At 39.5% G+C, this 25950-nt stretch overlaps 1 protein-coding gene across 1 annotated transcript in view; it reads right to left on the minus strand.

Moving 5' to 3' along the window:
- Positions 1-25950, minus strand: part of LOC147856550 (uncharacterized) — a 44581-nt gene that overhangs the window by 9260 nt on the left and 9371 nt on the right. The window contains exons 12-27 of the mRNA XM_087329084.1: positions 24761-24939; positions 22703-22875; positions 18287-18588; positions 17906-18212; positions 10952-11266; positions 9996-10863; positions 9695-9801; positions 9440-9606; positions 8484-8697; positions 7992-8401; positions 4505-4802; positions 4134-4250; positions 3759-4043; positions 2112-2570; positions 360-494; positions 5-277 (exon numbers count right to left, since the gene is read on the minus strand). Coding sequence (XP_087185210.1) covers positions 5-277; positions 360-494; positions 2112-2570; positions 3759-4043; positions 4134-4250; positions 4505-4802; positions 7992-8401; positions 8484-8697; positions 9440-9606; positions 9695-9801; positions 9996-10863; positions 10952-11266; positions 17906-18212; positions 18287-18588; positions 22703-22875; positions 24761-24939 — 4609 coding nt within the window. The remainder of the gene's footprint in view (positions 1-4; positions 278-359; positions 495-2111; positions 2571-3758; positions 4044-4133; positions 4251-4504; positions 4803-7991; positions 8402-8483; positions 8698-9439; positions 9607-9694; positions 9802-9995; positions 10864-10951; positions 11267-17905; positions 18213-18286; positions 18589-22702; positions 22876-24760; positions 24940-25950) is intronic.

Genomic DNA, 25950 nt, shown 5'->3' on the forward strand with positions numbered 1-25950 from the left:
AAACCTGAGCAACTTTATCATAGCTTTCCATAGCACGAATCCAGCAACAGAGTCCAAAAGCTGCTTTGGATGCCTTCTTTACAACTTCTGGAACAAAATTATCTTTCCCAAGGTACGGACGCACTTTCTCAATGATGTCTGAGGGGATGTGGTCTTTATCATAGTCTTTTAACGACTGGAGAAAATTGGTGTCTGTCAACATTTGTTGGGCAGGTCCCCAATAATCATCAAATTTTTTACCTGGGTTATTTGGGTCAGGAATTCTCCTAGATTTTACCTGAAGTATAAAATAAACTTCTGTTAGCCCGAAGTAGAATAAACATTTATTTTCCTCTATGATCAGCAATACATTTACGTACCCCTTTCATAATACAACATGCCTCCATAACCAGCTTTACTGGAGCTGGTGGATTTTTCATAGCTTTAACTTCTGTGATATCTGATTTTGTAAGAGTATCTAGTGCTGAGAGGGCAGCCTCCAACATTGGCATTGCCTGCAGAAAAATAAGTTATATCATTAATTGCAAATGGCAGCCTCCATTTCCTACTGTCACACTGCTTTTGAATGGCATCATGCCCTCTAATGCAATACATAGCCACTGAAAAAAAAACAATGAAGCCTCTTTCTCAAACACCAGACTTTGGCTAACCAACGTAGAAAAACCCAAGAAACTTCAGTAAAAAACTTAAAGAAGATTTAATGACAGAAGATAATAGCCCAATCATTCCACTGCAATTCTTTATGGTGTGCAGATTTGGGAACCTAGTTTCAACCATCATTGCAAATCTGGAGGCAGATTTTCATGAGTGGAGATTGATCGAGAGACCTTTTCTATCCATTATCTCTAGAATGATTCAGGCTAAAACATATTTTGCTGAGGAGATTATCGGATCGGAGAAGGCTGCACCACCAATTATTCTAGTAGTCTTTAGTTCGGTCTATGTACTTTCTTCATACTACATATCCTCACATAGATATGCCAGGTTACCACTTTAATCGTCTAGACAGTTGGTGAATGAGGGTGATACAGTGTTGGCTTTCAGCACTCCTTGGCTGCACCATTTCTCACACTGATTCCCTCAGAGATAAGAAAAGTCATCAGGCAAGATCTCATTCAGCTAGAGAATCAAGGGACATGGATCAAATCTGCAGGACTTAGGTAAAAAGAGGGCTTTTTGTGGAGGCCATCTTCTCCACATCACTGACCGTTAATATGCATCTGTCTCATGAGTTGAGATGCACCATTGGACAGATACACACCTCACCACATCAATTGGAGATAGAGATATGTAGGTATAAGGCTGCATCTCCTCAGTATAGGATATGGAAACTGTGGCCCACCAAGCCAGAGTTTAAAGACCACTGCCTCTTTAAATATTGGCAGATTTAGATAGTCTCTTGAAAGGGCTAGCTAAGCCTAGACATAGGCCAAATGTCAGACTCTCTTGAAGTCCGTGTCAAATGTACCTTATATAGAAATGCAATGAAATGAAGTATTGCTCATTATAAGCACTAGTTCATCATAGAAAAGAAGAAATATATATTAACCTTCTTTTTAAGAGATTACATCTTAAAATGTTGCCTCATCCTGGAGAACAAACCAAAATAACTATAACTAAATACAGCTAAGCACTGACGATTCTTAACTTCCAAATGCCAATGTGCCTATGATATCAGAATTTACATCCATGTGAAATGCTAAAGAATTATGCCTAAGCTAGGTCGCTGAGCAGTGTAAAGATTATTTGTACTTTTACCCATGGTATCTAATACATTTATTATTTGTCCCTCCTATATGATTCATTGTATGATTGGTTAAGAGACCTCTTCACATCAGTTGGAATTGAGAGTCTGCACCATAGAGCTCAGGATAACTACACAGCAGGTAAATGTACAGGAATTGCAATGGTTCTGAATATGCAATGAAACTCAGATAATTGTTCATGTCTTGCTTAATAAGCTCATTAAGCAGACTAGTTCATCCAATTGAGGTTTTTATTTTATGCCAAATACAAGAGGTTCAATTTGTTCATACTGCCAGAAACTTTTAAAACTCTTAAAAAATTCACTAGGTATAGTTAGGCATATTATTTTGATTATGACAACGTACCACAGCAAGCTCAGATTCACAATCTTCCTTTATAAATGCTGCTTCTTTTGCTTTGACATTTGCTATAGCTTCTTCCTCCTCAACAATCCCACGTGTCTTCTCAGCCTCTTTCCTATCCCTTGCTATTGTTTTTAAAAGAGTATCTGTTTCTTCTGCTGTCTTTATCAGAACAGGCTGAAGAGCTTCAAGCTCCTTTTTCATTACATTGACTTGTCCCTCAGCATCAAAAAGCTTCTCTAAGCCAACTGCATATCTCTTTCTGAGTGTTTCAATCTCCAACCTTTTTTGGCCAAGAAGGTTCTTGTAAGTGCTTAGAAGCTCCAAGTATGACGTTGGCGTGACATAAAAGTGCCGTTGTTGCTCTTCATAAAAGGTAATTGTAAGGTTCCTTGCACATTGGTGGAATAGCATACACATGTCCCTTATGGCTGGGAGTATATCCGTATCCTCCATTGGAATCTGCAATAGAGTAGACTTCTTGTTGCTTGGAGTCGACCTCAAAAGAACTTTTATTTAAGAAATGAACAATATAGTTACTGAGATTTAAGCACATGTTTTTTAACCCTAAAATAGGGGTTGCATAAGATGAATACGCAGAGGGGTTCTCAAAACTGAGACAAGTCCAAAGGGAGATCAATGTTTAGAGGAAAACTCACGTGCTTCAATTGTGTTACTAGTTTTCATAATGGCAACACAATTGAATGTACATAAGCTACACAAATGGGTTTGCAATAGGTTGGGTAATTGCATTTTAGAATATCAATGTAGACCCTGGCCTTATAGACCACGATCTCACCACTCTCGTCATCAACAGATAAAGGCCATTATCTCCCACCGACGCAGGTGCTTCCCTTGCTTCAGAAATGTCTCCATTCTGGATTGACCTATGCTAGAGATCTTTTGAAGAAAAAATTACAATATATCTGACCTTGGCATCTTACATGTACCAATAATAAGATTCCTTGGTCAATTTTTATCTTATCTATTTTTTTTTAGTAGCAATTATTTTGGTTTATTCTCAAAGACGAGAAGACACATAAAATGTAATCTCTTGTTTGGTCTTACAGGCCATTTTGGTCTCTTAAGATATGTTCATATATCTTTCTTTCTTTCTTACAGAAATAGAACCCGTCTTCTTTCAAGAAGTTTGTACTACATTACATTTATTTCCCATGAAATACTCTGTATTTGGGAACCATCAATAGGTCTCCTGATTGATGTGTTAGAAAGAAGAGACGTGCCTCTCCATATAAACAGGTAGATGAGATTCTGTTTATTAAATGAGCATGGGAATCACCTGCTGATGTGAGGGAAGTTGCATAACTTTCGAGATAAGGTGGGGGTAGTTTACTCTCTTGGTAATGAGAATACATACTGGAGTTTAATAGGAGGTCTGATGGATTATAACTCAGGTGTAGGCTCATTGCATAGATGATGCTACAGTTGCGCCAAGTAGAGATATGTTATGGAACACATAACGACAGATCAATGTCCCAAATTGAAACGTTAACATTCTCATTCGAGAGTGTAATTCTCACAGAAGCAAAGGAAATGGTGAGTTTTACTAGCATTTTATAGTAGCATATTGTACAACAATTGTGGTTCCAATGTTTTACAAGAAAACAAAAAATTTGCAGAGATTCTTACAGAAGAAAGAAACTTGTTTCCAACTGAATATAGAGCATCCTCAGGCCACTCCGTAAACCAATCAATGGTGCAGCAGTTAACAAGTGAGGGAAACATGCGAAGCCTTGTCCGGAACGCAGACCCAAATGGACTCATACAGATAACCATGTGTAAGTTCTTTCGGCATTGATCAACAAAATACATGTATATCTCTGCTGCATTGCTGTCTTTGCCTGCCTTCTTGGCCTTTGCTCTTACCATGTCTTGCAATGTTACGATCTCATCTTTTGCAAATAAATTTGGAACCTACAGGCAAAATGTTCAAGAGCCGTCATTTACAATGAGAAAATTGGGAAACCAGACCACTGGGTGTCCGAGTGCAGTTTAGTAGCTTACCTCGCCTGTGTTAAGAATGTTGTTGATATCTTCAAGGAATTTTTCTTGTTTCAGTTGAGTGTCACTGAATATAAAGACTGTTGGGTTGCCTTCTGCTCCAGATTTCTTGAGCACAAACTATTTCAAAAATAAATATTTTTCAAGCATAGAAGTCAATTAGCTAAGACATCGAATCCATATAAAATGTGGAAGGCTTTGTTTAATATTTGATCTTCTTCATATTTGTATTCAGGCCAGTCATATAAACTTTTTGAGTTCAGAAGTGAGAATATTTTTCATTGAAGCCTTTTTTGTCCCATATATGAAACTAGCTGTGATTAGGCTTTCCATCAGATTAATATGCATGAAATGTTGTCTGAAGAATATCATACCTTGAGGTCTTCCTGCCATTCAGAAAGACCGTATATCTTTGTTATTTGTATCTGAAACACGTTGTATCCAGCCATGAAGGTAGCCAGTTTTGTTAAAGACTGTCGACCAACACCTCCAACACCCACTAGTAATGCATTTCCAAATGGTTGTCTGATGATTCGGCTGATACGTAGAATGTGTTGTGCCGCATAAGAGAACAGAACCAATGACAAAGGTGACCTTGTTTGAGCATTATATTCAGCTAAGCCTTCTTCAAGGAATGTAAGAAGCTTTTTCTGATCAAGAATCTCTTCATATCTGTTAGCATATAATTTGGTTCCTTTCATTAAACAGTGTATGCCGAAGATACACAGCTCAAGATATGAGTGCAGTAACAGAAAACGGCAAACATTTTCTAGCCTTGGGAAGTGCAAATGGATTAGTGATATATAATGGATTTTCACAATGGCTCAGATCAGATGCTTTGACATGTTGGAACCCAAAAGAAGGTGCAAGCACAGTCAATAACCTGACTGGATCTCCATCTCTTATACCTGAAATAACAGAATTACTATATCTAGTAGACCTATTGTCTGGGCAGAAGATCATGCATATCTATGCTTTGATGTGAATGATAGATGCACAAGGGATTTATGTGATAAGAAGGAGAGTGGGCTGGATAATACCAATTTACTTGGGAGACAATTGTTGTGGAGTATATAATGGAATGCTAGATTTGGATCCTCTCGCACCCCTATGAAGTTACACGAGGATTGTCATAGTCAAAGCGTAAAGCAACCACAAATGCCTTTACCACAACGGGCAATGCACCCAATTTGGTATGATGAGGAATGTCATGATACAACAAGATGCTTGTAGTGTGAAGTAACTTGAGGTAACCCCCACTCCCTATTAGAGTCTAACTAATTAATTACGCAAAACATAAAGAATTATAGACCAAAGAAAGGAAAGAGGGGTGCTAAACCACCCAACCATCCCCTAGCAACATGTGAGATGGACCCGAACCTCCTCGATGTCCCATAATATCAAGGGTTGATGTGATTTGTACCTTGGGTTCTGTGAGGAACGTACATTGTCGCGGAAATCCGCGCGTGAGTGTCAGAATGGGCGGGACCACGGGGGACTCGGACTAGGGAGTAAAAGGGGGAATGAGAGTTTATCTCTTATGGGCTTTCGATCACGAACAGGGAGCAATGACGTGTGAAGGATTAACACGACAAGAACTAGACTGAGACAAGATTCATCGAACAAATTACATTATAAGGCATGGAAGCCACGATATGATTTACAACCGCGGCCATATAGGCCAGACTTAAGCACAACTAAAAGAAACCCTAACCGGATAGGAAGAAGAAGAAGAAGAAGAAGAAACAAAACCCTAAAACGAAATGGGGAGAAGAATAACTAAAACCCTAACGGTCTACCTTAAAACGACAAAATGGTGACCCCCTCAATGGTGCCTCCTCACCCCTTTTTATAGTGGAAAAAGGGTGAGCTTATTACAAAAGGAAAGGCCAAATATTCCACTCTTTTCAAAGAAGGATATTTGCCTTGATCTTAGGAGGAGAGATTGATGGGGCCTTAACTCCGTCTCCCTCATTTTCACACACCACCATGCCCTCTACTTATTACACCCTTACTCCCATGCACTCCCCTTAGTCTACATGTGCATGTGTACCTAAGTGCACATCACATTTGTACTTCACGAACTTCGTAGTGAACTTTAGCACCTTACATTTTACCCTTCCCTTATACATTGTTTTTCTTATTCCTATTTACAAATTTATTAAGTGCATGTGCAATGTTGCACAGCTCCATTTTATTCGTCCCACTCAGTTTTCTCACCATAGCCGAAAATCCTTACGACAATGTGCTTAGAAAACAAGAGCTATAGCCACATTGTCATAGTCTTAACGTAAGTCAAGCCTCCCCCAAAAGAAAGTAGCTAGACTCCTTATATAGGCAAAAACCCTAGGTAATTGAATATTACAATTCGTACCCTCGTTCCTTTCAAAATTAACCCACATGTACTCATCATAAAATTAGGAAGAACTACGGAAAACCTATCTCATGATCAATTATGGTTATGCACGTAACATACTTTGTCAATTTAAAAGATTGCACTCTTGCAATGGTTATTTGAGGGAAGTGTTTTTTGATGTGCTTTGCCAACTAAAAGATTGATCAATTAGGCAAATAAATCAATATATTTGAGAACTGTGAAAGATCTACAAACTTGTGGGGTTAATTTAGCACACTGACCTATAGACAAAGTCTTCAGAGTTTAAAATTACACACAGGAATACCATCTATTAAGGGTTAAGTACATGAGTTTGCCAATGCTTGTTGGCATGAAATCATGCTCTCTATTGAGCAGTAGTAACTTGTCTCACGCAATATGCAACCTATATTTGCATATCCCTTAAATAGTTTATACAACGTATAACTCATGAAGATGAATGTTAACATCAATCAAGGTTTGTGGCTAAAATAATACATTAATATCAAAGGACTATGTCCAATCGATGTATGTGTGGAGAAAACTCCATAATAGGAATCCTATCCTCATTAATTTAAACACTTGTTCTATTAGTCCATCAAACTGAGGTTGCTCGATGGTATGGGACATCACATCGTTGCTAGGGGTTGGTCGGGTGGCTTGGCACCCATCTTTCCTTTCTTTAGGCTATAATTCTTATTTTTCACTTAATTAATTAGTTACTCACTCCCCCACTCACAAGGCTCACGCCCATGTGAATCCACCTTTTCAAAATGCAAGAAATGACATTGATCGGTTACATTTGGGAAGGCCCAGGATCATGATGAATTGGTAGATGAGCACTTTATCTATACCTGTGACATCTTGCTCCCATTGCTAGCACACATCTTTAATAGAGCTATGTGTGAATGTTTCCTTACTAGATGCACAGAACATACCATTATACCAATCCTCAAGAGTAGAGACTCCATGATGCTGAGCAACAATAGGAATATCATGATTGGTCATTACTTGGCTAGACAATATGGTTCAATCTTAGAGTCAGAATTGAGTATATGGACAGAGCAAAATTGCTGCCGTTCAGCTGAACAGGCAGGCTTTCAGAAAGGGTTCACAACTTTGGATCACTTATTGACCCTCGGAGCCCTTATCGAGGAGAGCAGAGCCCATAATAAGAGGACTTATTGCCTGTTTCATGCAGGCAATCATCAAGACGAAAGTCTCTTCAAATCTGTCCAGTTATTTTCCCTAAGAGAGATTGGTCCCCAAATTTCTACTCTATATGCACGCAATTATTCAGGTCAAAGGATGTTCAATAAAGGATAGTTCTTATCATCATAGCTCAATACCTACTAAACTCAGTAAGAAAGAAAAAAGGATATATAAAATGGCCGACAAGACCAAACAAGAGATTACATCTTGAGTGTTGTCTCGGTTTTTAGAACAAATAAAAATAAATGCTACTAAAATATGTGATTGGTACTTACCTCTTAGGAATATTATTTGTGTCCATTATATCGCCAAAAGAAAGGTTTTGAAGGGCTTCGTTGATGTTCAGTTCTGTGTCTTTTGCTTGGGGATCTTCAAACACAAAATCGCATTTAAGACTCAGCCTCTCTTCTACCATTTTCCTTAAATATTTCAGAAACCAAAGCCTGTCTTGATCATCAATAAGTCTATCATGAAAAATTCTCAAACATTCGTGGCACCATAAACGTATAAGAGACTTTTTGCTATCTAAAGTTCCTCCCATCATGCATATTCCTTGAAACACCTTTGAAAAGTCCCGTAGGTTGTATGTGTAATGCGATTTTGATGGCGTAGGTAGAAGTTCACGTTGTATCTCTCTATAGATATCAGTGGTTGCAGCAACTAGACTGGAACCTACAGAAGCCACCTGAAAGGTTGAAATCATCAATTTAGATACTTAAAATTTCTTAAAAACTGAGAATTCGGAAATTGACCAGCATTATGCATACATCTGTTGCCAAATGTGATTTCCTTGCCCACCATGACATTATAGTTCCAAAGACGGTGTTCAGACTAGAATCATCAAAATCAGTCACAGAAAGCACATGGTAATGTCTCAAATATCTTGGTGTTATTGGATTCCTGCCCCCTCCAGGCGGTCCCATGGCCGCAACAAATTGAATATCTTGAATTTGTCTGAAAGAATTATCAGTTCGGTCATACCTGAAAATGCATAAAATACATCATAATTATAATGCTATTGTGTGTTTGCGTATAGAAACAGAATGGTCGGTCAAGATCAACTATTATGCATATTAATTATTATTATTGTTGTTGTTATTGATATTGATAGAATAATAATTTCTCATTTCACTTGCATGCATCTAAGAACATAATCACAATTGTATAACAATCCTCCCTAACATCTGCATTGTCCTCAGTGCTCACAAAATCCAATGTTATAATTTATTCTATAACTAGGAGTGGTTAAATGAAAACCTAAATGATCACCGCATTAAATACATGTGACTGATACACATTCTAATAACTACTTCCAGAAAAGCATTGGTAGACACAGAAAATTGGACGAAGTTCCACGGACTAGTATTCATACAAAACATGACTCAATCTACAACAAAGGGATGTCTTCACATTAATTGGAAATAAAGACAGAGTTATAAATGGATACACTGGAACTGTATCTCCTAGTTCTTCTTTGTGCTGTTTGGAACCAGGAGAATCATGTTTACTATGAGAAAAACAAAATATATCATTGCATCTCCAATTATGATGTTGGGCCACTCCACAAATTAATGTAATATAAAGCTCAACAATGCTGGGGAATGTATTTTCTAGAAGGTTTGGGTGCATGCGTGAAGGATAGCGTTTCCATTCTGTTTTCTAATAAATCTTCGACTACAGAATTTGAATGAATGGCAAAACTGTTAGTTTTCTGAAAATTTACCAGCCTCCATGGTCCATCCACTGCCGTAAAATTTCTATTGGTGGTTGGGCACCATAGACTTCCAATGCTGGCATGTTCAAGTCATCAACAAAAACAACACATTTTGTACCGAATGGAGGACCATAAATACCTTTTCTCCTTTTGTCAAGCTTTGTATCTATTATATCCTAGAAATATCATTGAAGTATGATCAATAATCTTAAATGAAAGTTAAATGTTTCTTAAGACTTACAGAATGCCTTTATGCAAATGTACCTGCGTTACATTCGCATTCGTTTGTGCAGAGAAGGTCATCATGATGTTACGGTACAAGGTTTTGTCAATATTCTCTGTTAGCACATTCTTTATGTAGACAGTCTTTCCTGCAGTGAATTAAATTAGTAGCTTGTATGCTGTTCCAGATTTGAATCCATTTTGATGTATTTTCACTACACTTTGTTACATGAAAGTTAAAAGGCTATCCTTCTATAACAGAGAGAAGTTATTACACTACCAGTAGTAATTTCCTACCATTACAAATTTACAAGAAATCTAAAATATGGTCATACAAACATACCTGTTCCAGTTGGTCCTACTAATAGCACATGCTTTTGATGGGTAACAAGGACCTGTAATAAATATGAATAGCGAGCTGTGTCCACTGTTGCTACAATGATATCATTGAACTCAGAATCCAATCCTGGAGGTCTTTTGTCAGCAGTTTCCATCCATTCTTTCCAGCATGTTTCAGCCTTGACAAAAGCAAAACTATGAACAGACCCTGTCACAGGAAATGGTAAAGCAAATGGGAAGCTAGGCTTCTGTATTCTGAGTCCTGCACTGAGTTGATAATCAAGGTTTTCCTCTTGAGAAAGTAGTTTACGAAAGAATTTGTCAAACTTAAGCCTGCTTTCCGCATCAAGAACTCCTCCTATTGACCACACTACCGACATTGCAAACAGACAATGTAACCACACTTCCAAGTCTTTCCCAGTCGGTAATGCAGAAAAATCATCTTTCAGTACTTTCGAATCTGTATTGGGTGCCTTGAACTCATCTAGTAGGCTCTCAAACATGTTCAAAAGACTTTGTACAAGGTTGATGCTTGCAGTAGATACAAGCTCTTTGCAATATTTCTTGACAAACTGAATACACGGCTCTACAAGCCAATCAAGTAAAGCTTCAACTATACTTGAATTATCTAAAAGACTTGGGAATTTTTGGGGGAGCTTCTCCATCCAAGAACATTTCATGGGTATCCAACCAATTTGAGTTGGTTCCGTGTAAACCATACCACATCTACTAACTGTGGCAGGGGATGCTACTGCAAGATCTTGCACCTCAAATATAAGGTTCATGGATGATGTCATTTGAATTATTTCTCCACTCATCAAGCAGAGTTTCTTATTATCATCCAGAACAGTATTCATATTCTCAATCCACACCTACAAACAATGAGTTAAAAGTTAAAGGCATAGACATTCCAAGGAAGCCACATAGATTCTACAGAAGAAAATAAATGTAAACGCTTACTGCATCAACAGGACCATCGAATATTATCCATTTTCTATCTCGTGATGTGTCTACAGCAGCTGTCCGGAAACTCTTTGCAAGAACACCATCAGTCCATTCATGCGAAATAGGATCAAATTGGCCATACAGCTGACCAATGTAGACAGACTTTGGGTTGATAATGAAAGTTTTTGTTACATTCTCCATTTTACCAGAATTACACAAGTCAGTCAATGCAGCTGCCAAAACTCTGTAGCTTTCTGTCTTAGCCCCATAAGATAATCCAACAAGCATTAGACCATGTCGCACAAGAATCATCTCATACAGTTGGAATATCTGTGTTCATCGTAAGTGTGTATCTTTATTAGATGTATGCCATACCCTTGCTTTGCAAAACATAAACATTTCCTTTATAGGTATATATTCACAATCACACGGTGTTCATTCATGAATTATTTGATACATTATATGTCAAATAAAAGTGATCGCTAAGGGGATTTTTATTCTCAATATAGACTTCCACTGCAATATACAATGAAGATGATATATTGGGGGTGCAAATCAATAGAAATTATAGTTAGGCTTCCAGTAAGCATCTTTAGCTAAGATCAGTTCTTTGTTAGGTATTACATTACATTTAAATCTGTGGTCTATTCCTAGATCTGCTGAAAAATTCAACTAGGTTTAAATTAATAGTACTTACTTTGGTACTCTTGAATGTATGATTATTTAAACAAATGACCACTCAACCTTTCTTTCCCTTGTATTCCTGAGCACTCCAGCACTTATGACATTACATGGTCTCTAAAAGTCGAAACATCTTAGAGTAGGATTGTTGACAATCAAGCTCAATTTGTGTGAACATGTCCTTATGAAGAAAAGGAGGACGTGTGAAAAAGTGCGTGAGTGTGAGGGTTAGAGATCCTTCACTGAGCTCTACCATTGAAACTGTGTGAGCAGCTAGAGACGCTGTTTCAAATTGGCTATCGTCGCTGTAGTGTTGCACGGCAAGAGGCTCACGTTAACAAGAGCATACGAATCAAGCAAAATCAGAAGGATGAATGCACAAATGGGTAGCGCACTTCCAATAGAGAAGTTGGACAGGCACAACTATGCATCTTGGGAATATACGATGCAGCAGTACTTAGTTGGGCAAGGGTATTGGAGTTATACGAGGGAGCTCAAGAAACAACCCCCAATATTATAAATCCCAACTACCCCACATGGCAGCAAGGCGGCAGTAGGGTAATGTATTGTTTGGCAACATGTGTGCAAGATCACATGTTAAGCTATATTCAAGATGCGAAAGCCCCGACAGAAGCGTGGAAAAACCTGAAGAAGATTTTCGCGGCTTCAACCACAGCGAGAAAACTTCAACTCCGGCAGGAGTTGAACAATATTCGGAAGGGGGATATTTCCGTGACGGACTATAACCTCTGGATCAAAGACTTCTGCAATTCACTTGGCTCCATCAATGTCGCAGTTGATGATGACCAGATGGTGCATATCTGCCTTGGCGGCCTCACACAAAAATATGGCTCATTTCGAATTGCCATAACAACAAGGGAGAACCCCCCAAGCTTTTTCGACTTGCAATCCATGCTAATGGTTGAGGAGAACCATACATGGTCGAAAAGCACGACATCTGATGAGCAGATGCTATATACACATGATGATCTCAATCGAGGTCACGGTCATGGTCGTGGAAATCGGGGGTGGAAATGGCCGAGGAAGAGGTGGACGAGGTCCACAACAGTTTAATTCCAGGCAGCAAGAAGGTCAAAACAACCGAGGGAATTCCGGCAAAAAGGGGAGCTTCCACCAGCCTGCATCAACCAGGCAGAACCAGCAAACCAAGTGCTGGTATTGTGGAAAGCCTGGCCACTTTGAAGCCGTGTCGGAAGAAGAAGAATGACTCAGCTGTGATGGCTGCCCTAGAAAACAAAGGGCCAATGTTTGTTATGCGACACCAGGTGAATAGCCAGATAACAAGTGTTTCCCAACCTGATGATGTCTGGTTCGTCGACTCAGGTGCCTCAAATCACATGAGAAGTCATCAAGAATGGTTCATGAATTTGAGGGAACCCGAGAGACCCAGCGTGGTGGAGACCGGCGATGACTCCACACATGATTGAGCACATTGGAGATGTGGCCCATAACAATCATGACAACAAGGGCTACATGAAGGATGTACTGCATGTCCCAACAATCATAAAGAATTTGTTCTCGGTTGGCCAAATTGTCGAGCAAAGAATGCAAGTACGATTCAACCAGGAAGGTTGCTTCATCAAGGATAAGGGCCAACTTATCGTTCATGCAAGAAGAGAAGGTCGCATGTTTATTCTTGATGTGACTGAGGTGAACACAGCAATGTATGCAAAGTGACTCAAGGTTGAGTCTGATATTGAGTTGTGGCACAACAGGGTTGGCCATGTAAACCTTGGTAAACTCTGATCAATGCAAACAAAAGGGGCTGTGCACGGATTCCCGCAATTTACTTTGAAACATCTTGATAATGTATGTGAGGCGTGCCAGCTAGGCAAGCAACATAGGCATCCATTCCTAAGCAAAAAAAATGTGAGTAAAGGCTTGTTGGACATCATCCACTCAGATGTATGGGGTCCAGCTCAAACAGCGACAATCGGTGGGTGTAGGTACTTCGTTACCTTCATTGACGACTATTCGCGGCATACTTGGATATGCCCAATGAAGTAAAAAAATGAGGTCTTCTCCTACTTTCTCAAGTTAAAGAATCACGTGGAAAATGAGACGAATCGCAAGATTCGATGCTTACGGTCTGATGGTGGCCAAGAATACTTCTCAACCGAGTTCAAGGCCTTTCTAGAAGAGAAGGGGATTCGCCGGGAATTCTCTTGCCGGTATACACCATAGAAAAACGGTGTTGCTGAGCGGAAGAATCGCACAATTCTTGAGATGGTCCGCACCATGCTGCAGGAGAAGAACATTCCCAAGATCTATTGGGCAGAGGCAGCAGTTATGTCTGTGTATCTCATGATGTACGACCGAGGGTGTCCATGACATCACCCCTCACGAGAAATATTTTGGGACATCAGTGACCCCCGTCGTGTTCGAAACAAACAGATCTGGAGCAGATTCTAAGAGTGAAGAAGAAGAGATGTGGACGACCATTATGGGTGGAGAACCAGCAGAGAGTCTGCCCGCACTTCACCTGACTGGACCTAAGGTGTCATACAGCAATCAGAGTCTTGCAGCACGTGAAGAAACCTCTGACGTGGTATCACCTTGGTGCTACACCAACAGAAAGAAATAAAAGGGCAAGATGCTTGAGCAAGAGGCGGAGGGCAGACTCAGATCAACCATACCGATCGGTCGACAGCAAGTATGAAATAAAGAAGACCAGACCTCAGCTATCCGGCTGGTTGGGCTTCTTAGTCAGTTCATGCAAACCCCCCGCGACACTCACATGGATCAATTATGTTAGTGGAACACTTTATTATAGAATCTTCTATAAGCGTGGAGTACCACTTCGACTCAAAGGCGTCACGGATATTGATTGGGCGGGAAATGCATCTGATTGGAGATCCACTTCAGGATTTATGTTTTCACTCGGTAGTGGAGCAATATCCTGGAGCAGCAAGAAACAACCAACAGTGGCTCTATCGAGCACTGAGGCAAAGTATAGGGCCGCAGCTATAGCTGCCTACGAAGTTGTATGGCTTAAAAGACTGCTGAAAGACTTTAACAAATTGGTGAACAAGCCAATATTGATCCATTCAGCACTATCAAGGTGCACTATCATCACATCTGTGAGCGCATATTGGCCGGTGACATTGACCTCCAATATGTTGGCACCAACGGCCAGGTGGCTGATATTTTCACTAAGCTGCTAGGTCTCGACAAGCTACGGCAATTCTCAGTGGATCTAGATCATAGACCACTCGATATGCTGATCTTGGGGGGGAGTACAAGTACAAAGATGAAGGAAAACATGGAGAATCAGCACCATAAAAGAGGAAGAGTGAGACCGGCATTGGCAAAGTAAGGCTGGCACATCTAATCCAACTTGACCTGGCAAGTTAGAGGAAGACTTTTCAAAGCCCTAAATTTTTGAAGTTAGAGATAAACCCGACCCTGTCGGCACCTTTGACAAGCTCGAAATTTTGGATCGGCAAGATTGACCTTGCCAGATCAAGATCGAGTACATTGAAACAATGGGAAAACCACGGTCTAGTGGTCCGACCAACTGTAGCCGGATCTTTAACTACGCCAAGACAACCAAGCTTAAGAGGACACACAATTGACCTTGAGGGGGCATGTTGAGAATCAAGCTCAACTTGTGTGAACTTGTGCTTATGAAGAAAAGGACGATGTGTGAAAAAGTGTGTGAGCACACTTTATTGTAATCCGTGTAGTTGCCGAGTGTTAATGTAGTCGAAGAATATTAGATATTCTTATGACAAAATCATACTCAAGTGGATATCTTGGTTAGATTCCACCAACACATTTAATATGGCAGTCCCTTGAGGACTTGTATATAAAACCCCCTTTGCCCATTCTGTTTTGTGGATGATCTTTAGTTAATTAATATAGCTCTCTTCAGTGCATAAGCTGCCATCACCCTAGTGTGTATCTTCTTATTTTCTGGAGGCGGTGGCTAGCACAATTGGCGTGAAGCAAGGATGCCCACTATCCCCCACACTCTTCGGTCTCTATATAGATGAGGTATCACAGTACATAGAGAGATTTGGTGGTTCCAGAGCACACCTAGCAGGTATAGGTATACAGATATTACTATATGCTGATGATATTGTGCTGATTTCTGACTCTCCGGAGGGACTACAAAGACATCTGAATGCCTTAAAACTATTTTGTACGGACAAAGGTTTGTAAATCAACATGAATAAAACTAAAGTGATGGTGTTTAACACCACCCAAGCATGGCTAACAAGATCACAACCAGAATTCTTCTTGGGAGAGGAAAAGGTGGAATACACACGCTCCTACTCATACCTAGGAGTAACATTTACAGGACCTAGGTTCTCCTTACAGGAGGCCGCTTGTGCCCGACTTTCTCGTGGATATGCTGCCCTTGGTGCTCTCGAAAGACAATGTGCACATTTGCAATTCCAAGAGCCACGAACTAAGCTATGGTTATTTGATACACTTGTCACACCAACTCTTCTCTATGGAGTGTAAACATGGGGACCGAGTCTTAACAAGACAAATCATTGGAAAGATTTAGAGAGACCTTTAGTGTCAATGATTGCCCACATGATAAGGAGCAAAGCAACGGTGCCCCACAATATAATCCGGGTAGAGATGGGAGCAGCACCTACAATCACCGAGGCATTGTTCCGATCAGTGACATTTATCCAACGTCTTTGGGAGCTCCCTAAACGAAGGTACCCAAGGTTGGCACTTATGTCATCAAGACAACTGGCTGAAAATGGAGACACTCATTGTTGGTATGCTGAAATGCAGCAATGGTTCGAGTCACATGGCATGAGTATAAATGCACTACCCCCGTTCCAATATAGCTTGGACTGTCCCCATCTCAATATGACCAAAGTGGAAAAGAATAGAGTGATCCGAACTGATATTATTAACTTGGAAAACAAGATACCATGGATCAGCCCCAAAATACCACTTGGTACAAAGATGGCCCACTATAAGACACACTTTTTACATACATCGGAGGATGGATTTGTCATAAGGCCACCTTATATGGACATACATCTATCCTATGTGCTGCGTAGTGTGATAGGGCAGCTGCGAACCTCATCACATCAGCTATAGATTGAGGTGGGCAGATATACACGACTACCTCTAGAAGAAAGAATTTGCCAATTGTGTCATCAAGGAGTGGAATCTGAAGAACACTATGTTTGTCACTGTAGTGTCTTTTATGAAATCAGAGGGAGATACCATTGCCTCTTTAAACAAGGCTTTGGCCCACTACGCAAGGTAATGGAATATGAGGACCAAAGATGCCTAGGACTTTTCTTGCTCGAGCTCAAGAGACATCGGGAAAAGTTGTTGAAGAATACAGCCACACAAGCTCATCCACAAAGGACAATCACAACTTTCTTTAGCTCCATCACTCCTAATGCTAGAAGTCAACCCCAGGATACAGAAATGGGATCCAGACCAGGATATAACAAAGGGGTTACGATTGATCGAGCAATGGCAATTTGCCGTGCACGTAGACCCTGGCCCCATGGACCATGACCTCGACACCCTTGTCATCGACAAATAAAAGCCATTATCTCCCGCCATCGTAGGTGCTTCCCTCGCTTCGGAGACATTTCCATTCTGGATCGACCTATGATAGAGATCTTTCGGAGACAAAAGCTACAATATACCTAACTTGAGAATCTCGCATGTGCCAAAAACCAGATTTTCTCGTCTCGTATCTTATTTACTTTTATATTTACTGTGTAATATTTACTTTATTTTGATTTGTTCTCAAAGACGAGAAAACATTTAAGATGTAATCTCTTATTCGGTCTTATAGGCCATTTTGGCCTCTTAAAAGATGTTAATATATCTTTCTTTCTTTCTTTTTCTTTCTGATTCCTTCTCTTGCTTATACACCCACTCTCTCTCGCACACACTACGGTTTTGAATACTCAACTCTATTAGAGTTAGATTCTTTGCATAAAGATAATGCCAATTATATTCCTGCGAAAACTGTCATTGGATATCAACAGGATGTGGGTGACATGTATTATATTTCAGTATTATCTCTTCCTTTCTGGATAACCTTTTTCCCGCATCTAGATGTAGTTTCTATGCATATAGTTGAATGCTATACTCCCTTTGCCTCTTCCCTGCCACGAGCATATGATACCTCACTTCTTCGAGAGTGTGAAAAATAATGTGCGCCTAACATTTAGTAAAAATTCATATTAATTCACGTATTTAAGATAATCTGACAATTTGTAAAGCAGGAAAAGGCAGTGTCAGTATTCATGGAAGTCATTGAAAAAATACCTTTTCCAAAAATATGGGAGTTGGTTGAAGATTGAATCTCTTACATACAACAATAATAGCTTCACGCATTACCCTGTAGTCAGGAGCTGGAAGAACAACTCCCGGAAACAAATCAAGCAATATTCCTTCAAATAAAGGAATATCATGAGCCAGAAATTTTGGTAAATTAACATCTTTTAGGGACTTCAACATTAAGACTGCTTCTTCTTCTTCAGGAAATGCCTGCTTGACAGCACCTGCTGCACGCAACACTGATATCACTGCCCTCATTCCGTAATCATAATGATTTTGACTGGATAACTGTTCACTGCAATATCAAGTGAAGAGTTTAGTCACCACATACAATATCAGATCTCAGGAAGGGTTTGTTCTATTTTTCACCTGCACAAACGATACGTTGCCACAAGCTTTCTAGCAAGTTCCCAGGCCTTAAGATAACCAAAGGAGTAAAGGGTTATCTCTGAAATCAATGCATAATCAGGAACCATCATGGCAACAGTGCGGAAAAGAGCCTTCAAATTGTCAGGTAATTCAGACCGACCTGCATAGCCAGGATTCATTGTGATAAATACATTACATGTCGGATTTAGGGTTAACTTTACCCCCTCAAAGTCAAATGTCTTCAGATTTGCAGCTTTTGCCCTTTGTATTGTTAAAATCTGCTGTGCTATCACACTGAGCACCTGAAATACAGAGATTCCAATATCTAGTTATGGAAAGTGTATATGTAAACATGTTTCATACAACAATTAATTTAACTTTAAAATTTATATTTAAGAAAGTTTTAAGCTGTACTGCAATTATGTTGTAGCATTCTTAGCTTTGCCATTCAGGAAAATGTGGTCTTTATTTTCTTTTCAAAGGAATTATAAATATTGTACATAGAAACTATAGTCGCATAAAGTTTGCCCCCCAACTCTATGCCATGTAGAAGATTAAAAATAAATAAAAATAAAAAAAATAAAAAAAGAAATAGGAAAAAGCCTATAGGTGAAGTCATAAGAAAATGTATAGTTTTTGGTTCCTTTGGAAGCTCAGCTCTTACCCAAGACTAATTAAATAGCAACTACATTATGAAACAGGATCACAGAGCATATCACACTCAGAATCTGGAAATTTAAGAATTTGTTGTATCAGTTAGCTTCGATCTAATGTTGAGACACAGCGTAGCTGTACTTCGGTAAATCATAAAGCTTATTGAACACAGACTGCTGAAACTTTAAAAGCTTGGAGTATCGTGAACTATTGATATATGTATGCCTATCACATCCTTTACCAATAAATGATAGAAACACCCAGAATGCAGAATGCTTTGAACTGCAGTACCAGTTGACTTTGCTCTAATTGTGAGGTTACATAGATTCTACATTCATGAAACCAATAAATCCATTCTCTCACTCCAATATAGCTTGTATAGCCCCCATCTAAACATAACCAACGTGGAAAAAATAGAGTACTCCAAACTGATATTATCAAGTTGGAACAAAATAACATAGATCAGCCCCATGAAATCACTCGGTAGAAAGATGGTCCACTATAAGACACTTTTTACACACATCAAAGGATGGATTCATCATCAGGCCCTCTTATATGTACATACATCTTTCCTATGCGCTGCACAGTGTGATAGGGCAGTTGCGAAATTTGTCCCATCAATTAGAGATTGAGGTAGGCAAATATGCAAGAATACCTCTAGAATAAAGAATTTGCCAATTGTTACATCACGGAGTGGAATCGGAAGAACATTATGTTTGACTGTGCTGATTTTTATGAAATAAGGAGAGATACCATTGCCTCTTTAACCATGGCTTCAGCCCACTGTGCAAGGTAATGGAACATGAGGACCAATGGCATTTGGGGGTTTTCTTGCTAGAACTCAAGAGACACGGGGAAATTGTTGACAGACAACAGTAAAATGACATAAGCTCATCAACAAAGGAGAATCACAGCTTTCTTTAGCCCCATCATGGACTAGGACCTCACCACCCATGGAAAAATAAATTCCATTATCTCCCTCCATTGCAAATGCTTCCCTTGCTTTAAAGAGCTCTCCATTCTGGATTGACCTATGCTAAATATCTTTTGAACAAAAAAAGTACAATATATCTGACTTGAGAATCTTACATGTACAGATGACAAGATTCTTTAGTTGTGTCTTAACTATATTTCTAATTACAATTGATCGGGCAATAGCAATTTGCCATGCACGTAGGACCCGACCCCATGGACCACAACCTTGACACCCTTGTTATCGACAGATAAAAGCCATTATCTCCAGCCATCGCATGTGCTTCCCTCGCTTCGGCGACATTTCCATTCTGGACCGACCTATGCTAGAGATCTTTCGAAGACAAAAGATACAATATATCTAACTTCAGAATCTGACATGTGCCGAAAACCAGATTCCCTCATCTCTTTTAATCTTATATACTTTTATATTTACGGAGTATTACTTATTTTTTTGATCACGGGATACACAAATGGGCTCCAGACCAAGACATAACAAAGGGGTTACAATTGATCGGGCAATGGCAATTTGCCATGCATGTAGGCCCCGGCCCCATGGACCACGACCTCGACCTATGCTAGAGATCTTTCCAAGACAAAAGCTACAATATACCTAACATGAGAATCTCACATGTGCCAAAAACCAGATTCCCTCGTTTCTTTTCTTTTCGTCTTATTTACTTTTATATCTACTGTGTAATATTTATTTTATTTTGATTTGTTCTCAAAGACAAGACAACACTTAAGTTGTAATCTCTTGTTTGGTCTTATAGGCCATTTTGGCCTCTTAAAAGACATTAATATATCTTTCTTCTTCTTCTTTCTTCCTTCGGTCCCTATATAGATGAGGTATCACATTACATAGAGAGATTCGGGGGTTCGGGAGCAGGTATAGCTATACAAATATTACTATATGTTGATGATATTGTGCTGATTTCTGACTCTCCGGAGAGACGACAAAGACCTCTAAATTCCTTTAAACTATTTTGTACGGACAAAGGTTTGTCAATCAACATGGATAAAACTAAGGTGATGGTGTTTAACCCCACTCAAGCATGGGTAACAAGATCACAACCAGAATTCTTCTTGGGAGGGGAAAAGGTGGAATACACATGCTCCTACACATACCTAGGAGTAACATTTACAGGGCCTACGTTCTACTTACGGGAGGCTGCTTGTGCCCGACTTTCTCGTGGATATGCTGCCCTTGGTGCTCTCGAGAGACAATGTGCACATTTGCAATTCCAAGAGCCACGAACTAAGCTATGGTTATTTGATACACTTGTCACACCAACTCTTCTCTATGGAGTGTAAACATGGGGACCGAGTCTTGACAAGACAAATCATTGGAAAGATTTAGAGAGACCTTTAGTGTCAATGATTGCCCACATGATAAGGAGCAAAGCAACGGTGCCCCACAATATAATCCGGGTAGAGATGGGAGCAGCACCTACAATCACCGAGGCATTGTTCCGATCAGTGACATTTATCCAACGTCTTTGGGAGCTCCCTAAACGAAGGTACCCAAGGTCGGCACTTATTTCATCAAGACAACTGGCTGAAAATGGAGACACTCATTGTTGGTATGCTGAAATGCAGCAATGGTTCGAGTCACATGGCATGAGTATAAATGCACTACCCCCGTTCCAATATAGCTTGGACTGTCCCCAACTCAATATGACCAAAGTGGAAAAGAATAAAGTGATCTGAACTTATATTATTAACTTGGAAAACAAGATACCATGGATCAGCCCCAAAATACCACTTGGTACAAAGATGGCCCACTATAAGACACATATCTTACACACATCGGAGGATGGATTCGTCATCAAGCCACCTTATATGGACATACATCTATCCTATGCTCTGCGTAGTGTGATAGGGCAGCTGTGAACTTCATCACATCAGCTATAGATTGAGGTAGGCAGATACACACGACTTCCTCTAGAAGAAAGAATTTGCCAATTGTGTCATCAAGGAGCGGAATCCGAAGAACACTATGTTTGTCACTTTAGTGTCTTTTATGAAATCAGAGGGAGATACCATTGCCTCTTTAAACATGGCTTTGGCCCTCTGCGCAAGGTAATGGAATATGAGGACCAACGGTGCCTAGGACTTTTCTTGCTAGACCTCAAGAAAGAAAGATATATTAACGTCTTTTAAGAGGCCAAAATGGCCTATAAGACCAAATAAGAGATTACATCAGGAAAAGTTGTTGAAGAATACAGCCACACAAGCTCATCCACAAAGAACAATCACAACTTTCTTTAGCCCCATCACTCCTACTGATGCTAGAAGTCAATCAAGGGATACACAAATGGGCTCCCGACCAGGACATAACAAAGGGGTTACAATTGATCAGGCAATAGCAATTTTTCGTGCACATAGGCCCCGGCCCCATGGACCACGACCTCAACACCCTTATCATCGACAAGTAAAAGCCATTATCTCCCGCCATCACAGATGCTTCCCTCGCTTCGGAGACCTTTCCATTCTGGATCGACCTATGCTAGAGATCTTTCAAAGACAAAAGTTACAATAAATCTAACTTGAGGATCTCACATGTGCCGAAAACCAGTTTCCCTCATCTCTTATTTCTCTTATTTTGGCATCTTAAAAGACATTAATATATCTTTCTTTCTTTCTTCCCAGCAATTCTTATCTACACTTAATCCCTATAAGCTGAGACATCTTCAAATTGTGCATTCACATCCTTCTTTGTATGAACTAATGTATCTCTAATGTGATAATCAATCCAGAACGAGGTAATTGATATGAGAAAATATTTACCTCGAGATCAATACGATTGAACTCATCGAAACAAGCCCAAGCACCAGAGCTTGCTAAGCCCTTGAAAAACTTTGCCATGGCTAAATAATCTAAACCATCCGAGCAATTAAAAACAACACACTGCATTGCAATTGCTTTTGCCAAGTCCTTGGTAGTTTCTGTCTTCCCTGTGCCTGTTGAAAACATAGTAAAATAGTGAACAAATTTAAACCATAGATGTGATGTGACAAAATTGGATGACAAAATGCATCCCACAAATAGAAAGAAACTTAAAATTGTCAAGGAAGAAGACACATACTATACTACCATAAATGATACTTGCAAATAAGAATCCTGGGCCACACTACTATTGCCTGTTTAAGGTTTAATTTTAGCTTCTAATTTGCTTATAAACTACCTATCATATTTATGATGAGATATAATTATGTCATTTGTATACATTTATACAGCTCTTTTAGGAAGATGGCCAACTATAAGTCACACCTTTTACACAGATCGAAGGATGGATTCATCATGAAGCCCTCTTATATGGACATACATTTATCTTATGTGCCACACTGTGTGATAGGGCAGCTACAAACTTCTTCACATTAGTTAGAGATTCAGGTATGCCCGAATACCTCTAGAAGAAAGATCACTGAAGTGGAATAGCTCTAGTTAGAGATCCAATTGTGTCATCCAGGAGTGGAATCTGAAGATCACTATGTTTGTCATTGTACTGATTTTATGAAACAAGACAGAGATACCATTGCCTCTTTAAGTAAGGCTTTGGCCCACTACGCAAGGTAATGGAATATGAGGACCAACGATGCATGCGGCTTTTCATTCTACAACTTTAGAGACATACGGAGAAGTCGTTGAAGGACAACAATATAGCCACACAAGCTCATCAACAAAGGACAATTACAGCTTTCTTTAGCCCCATCACTCCTACTCATGCTTCAAGTCAATCAAGAGCTACACGCCTGGCTCCCAACCAGGACATTGCAAAGGGGCTACAATTGACCGGGCAATAGCAATTTGTCATGCACATAAGCCCCCCGCCTCGTGGACCATGATTTCACAATCCTTGTCATCGACAAATATTTGGTGTGAGGACACTAAACAAGGTAGATTTGGCGTCTCCAAATCTCTCCACCCCAAGTTTTTATCCCTTAGAGAAGACTCGGTGTTACAAATGTATCAAAATACCACTTTTTATTTGTGGTCATATATAATTATCTAAGCTCTCATGGTAACTATATGTTATCCCTGCGCATTCAATCTTCCCTTTGAGTGAGGCCATACGATTTTACAAGGTAGCTGTCTATAGTAGGTATGCATTCTGCATCATGCTCCCAAGTTTCAACCAAAATTATAGCATCAATACCTTGTGCTACATCATTTAGTCCTAACCCTTGATCCCATGGATATCATCCGCAATTCCAAAACATGATTTTCAAATTTGAGGGTGCGATGACTTGAGTGCCACACTAAAGAGAACACCTAGAAGGTTGAGCTCATATGTGTATTCCGTATTCACAGATCGAGACTTGGTGCTTCAAAGTATGAATATCCCCTTCTTAGAAAGGAGACACACCCAAGAAAACTTTTGTACTTAGGTCCCATGGGTCAATATTGGCCTCTCTTATATACTTTTATATTTACGGAGTACTATTTACTTCTTTTTTTGATTTGTTGTTCTCAAAGACGAGACAACACTTAAGATGTAATCTCTTGTTTGGTCTTATAGGCCATTTTGGCCTCTTAAAAGACGTTAATATTTCTTTCTTTCTTTCTTTCTATGGACGCTAAAAATACCTATCTAATTGATGAATCACCGTTTCAGTAGAAATGTGTCTTGGTACGATTCACTGCACAATAGTAGTTTCCACAATTCAATGACCTCAAGCAACTTCCATTATTTAGAAGATAATGATATATTTAATGAGAATTGAATTTATGTGTTTCCATAAAACATATACAGGGCTGGAATTAATGTTACTCAAAAATGAACAAATAAGTAAATTCTTTATACTTCACTACATGATCTAAAGTAACAAAAGTAATATTTATAACCTGCGGGTCCCTCCGGAGCTCCACCCAAGTTTAAATGAAGAGCACCCATCAATGTACGATAACAACGATCTGTCAATGGCGTTATTACCAACCGGCTGCTGTTTCCCAAGTATTCAAACGCATACTTTTGAGAAGCGTTTATCATTCGCACCATGACAATGGCATTTTCATATCCATACCTACATCATCATTCCAAGCATCTCTGATTAAATACAAATAATTTATCTATGTACCAAGGTACTACATTTTTCCTATAAAGGAATTTATTTTCAAATGGTAAATTGAGGGAATGCACTCATATCAATCCTACAAATGTGAGTAGTTTATCCTATTTTTCCTCCAATAGTCATAAGCAAATCACATTATGTTTCGTAGTTGTTGACATAAATGAAAATTTTGTATGTACCTAAAAACCTAAATTTTTTCCAACTCATCTCTTGACTATAGATTTGGGAACCAAGCCTTCATCAGGCTCATAACTGGATAGATTTAGAGAGACCTTTAGTCACGATGATCACTTGCATGATAAGGAGCAAAACATGTGTCCCATGAATCCGCAGGACGGGTGGGGGGTGGGGGGATAGGAGCAGCGCCAATAGTTCCAAGACATTATTCCAATCAGTGACCAGTATCCAATGGATTTGGGAGTTCCCTCAGCAAAGGTACTCAAGATTGGCACTTAAGTCATCAAAATAGCAGGTTGAAAATGGAAACAATCATTGTTGGTATACTAAAATGAAAGAATGGTTCTAGCTGCATAGCATAAGTGTAAATGCATATCCCGGTTCCAATAGCTTGGATTGTCCACGCCTAAACATGAATAAGGGGAAAAGAATCAAGTGATCCTACATGCCATTGGATGGATTTATTATCAAGCTTTCTTATACAGATACACATCTACTTCATGTGCTGTGTATTGTGATCGGGCAGCTCAGGACCTCTTCACATAAGTAAGAAATTGAGATAGACAGATATGCACGCAAACCTACGGAAGGGGTGGGATAACCCAATTGTGATAACAAGGGGTGGAATCAGAAGACCATATGTCTGCCATTGCAATGTGTTTAATGAAATAAGAGGGAGATAGCACTGCCTCTTTAAACAACGCTTTGGTCCACTGCACAAGATCATGGAATATGACTAACAGTGATTGGCACTGTTCTTACTAGAGCTCAAGGGACATAGAGAGA

This window comes from Azolla caroliniana, unplaced genomic scaffold (genome assembly GCF_043228905.1).
Source record: "Azolla caroliniana isolate FFs.n. ecotype wild unplaced genomic scaffold, voAzoCaro1.0.p SCAF_13, whole genome shotgun sequence".
NCBI lineage: Eukaryota > Viridiplantae > Streptophyta > Polypodiopsida > Salviniales > Salviniaceae > Azolla > Azolla caroliniana.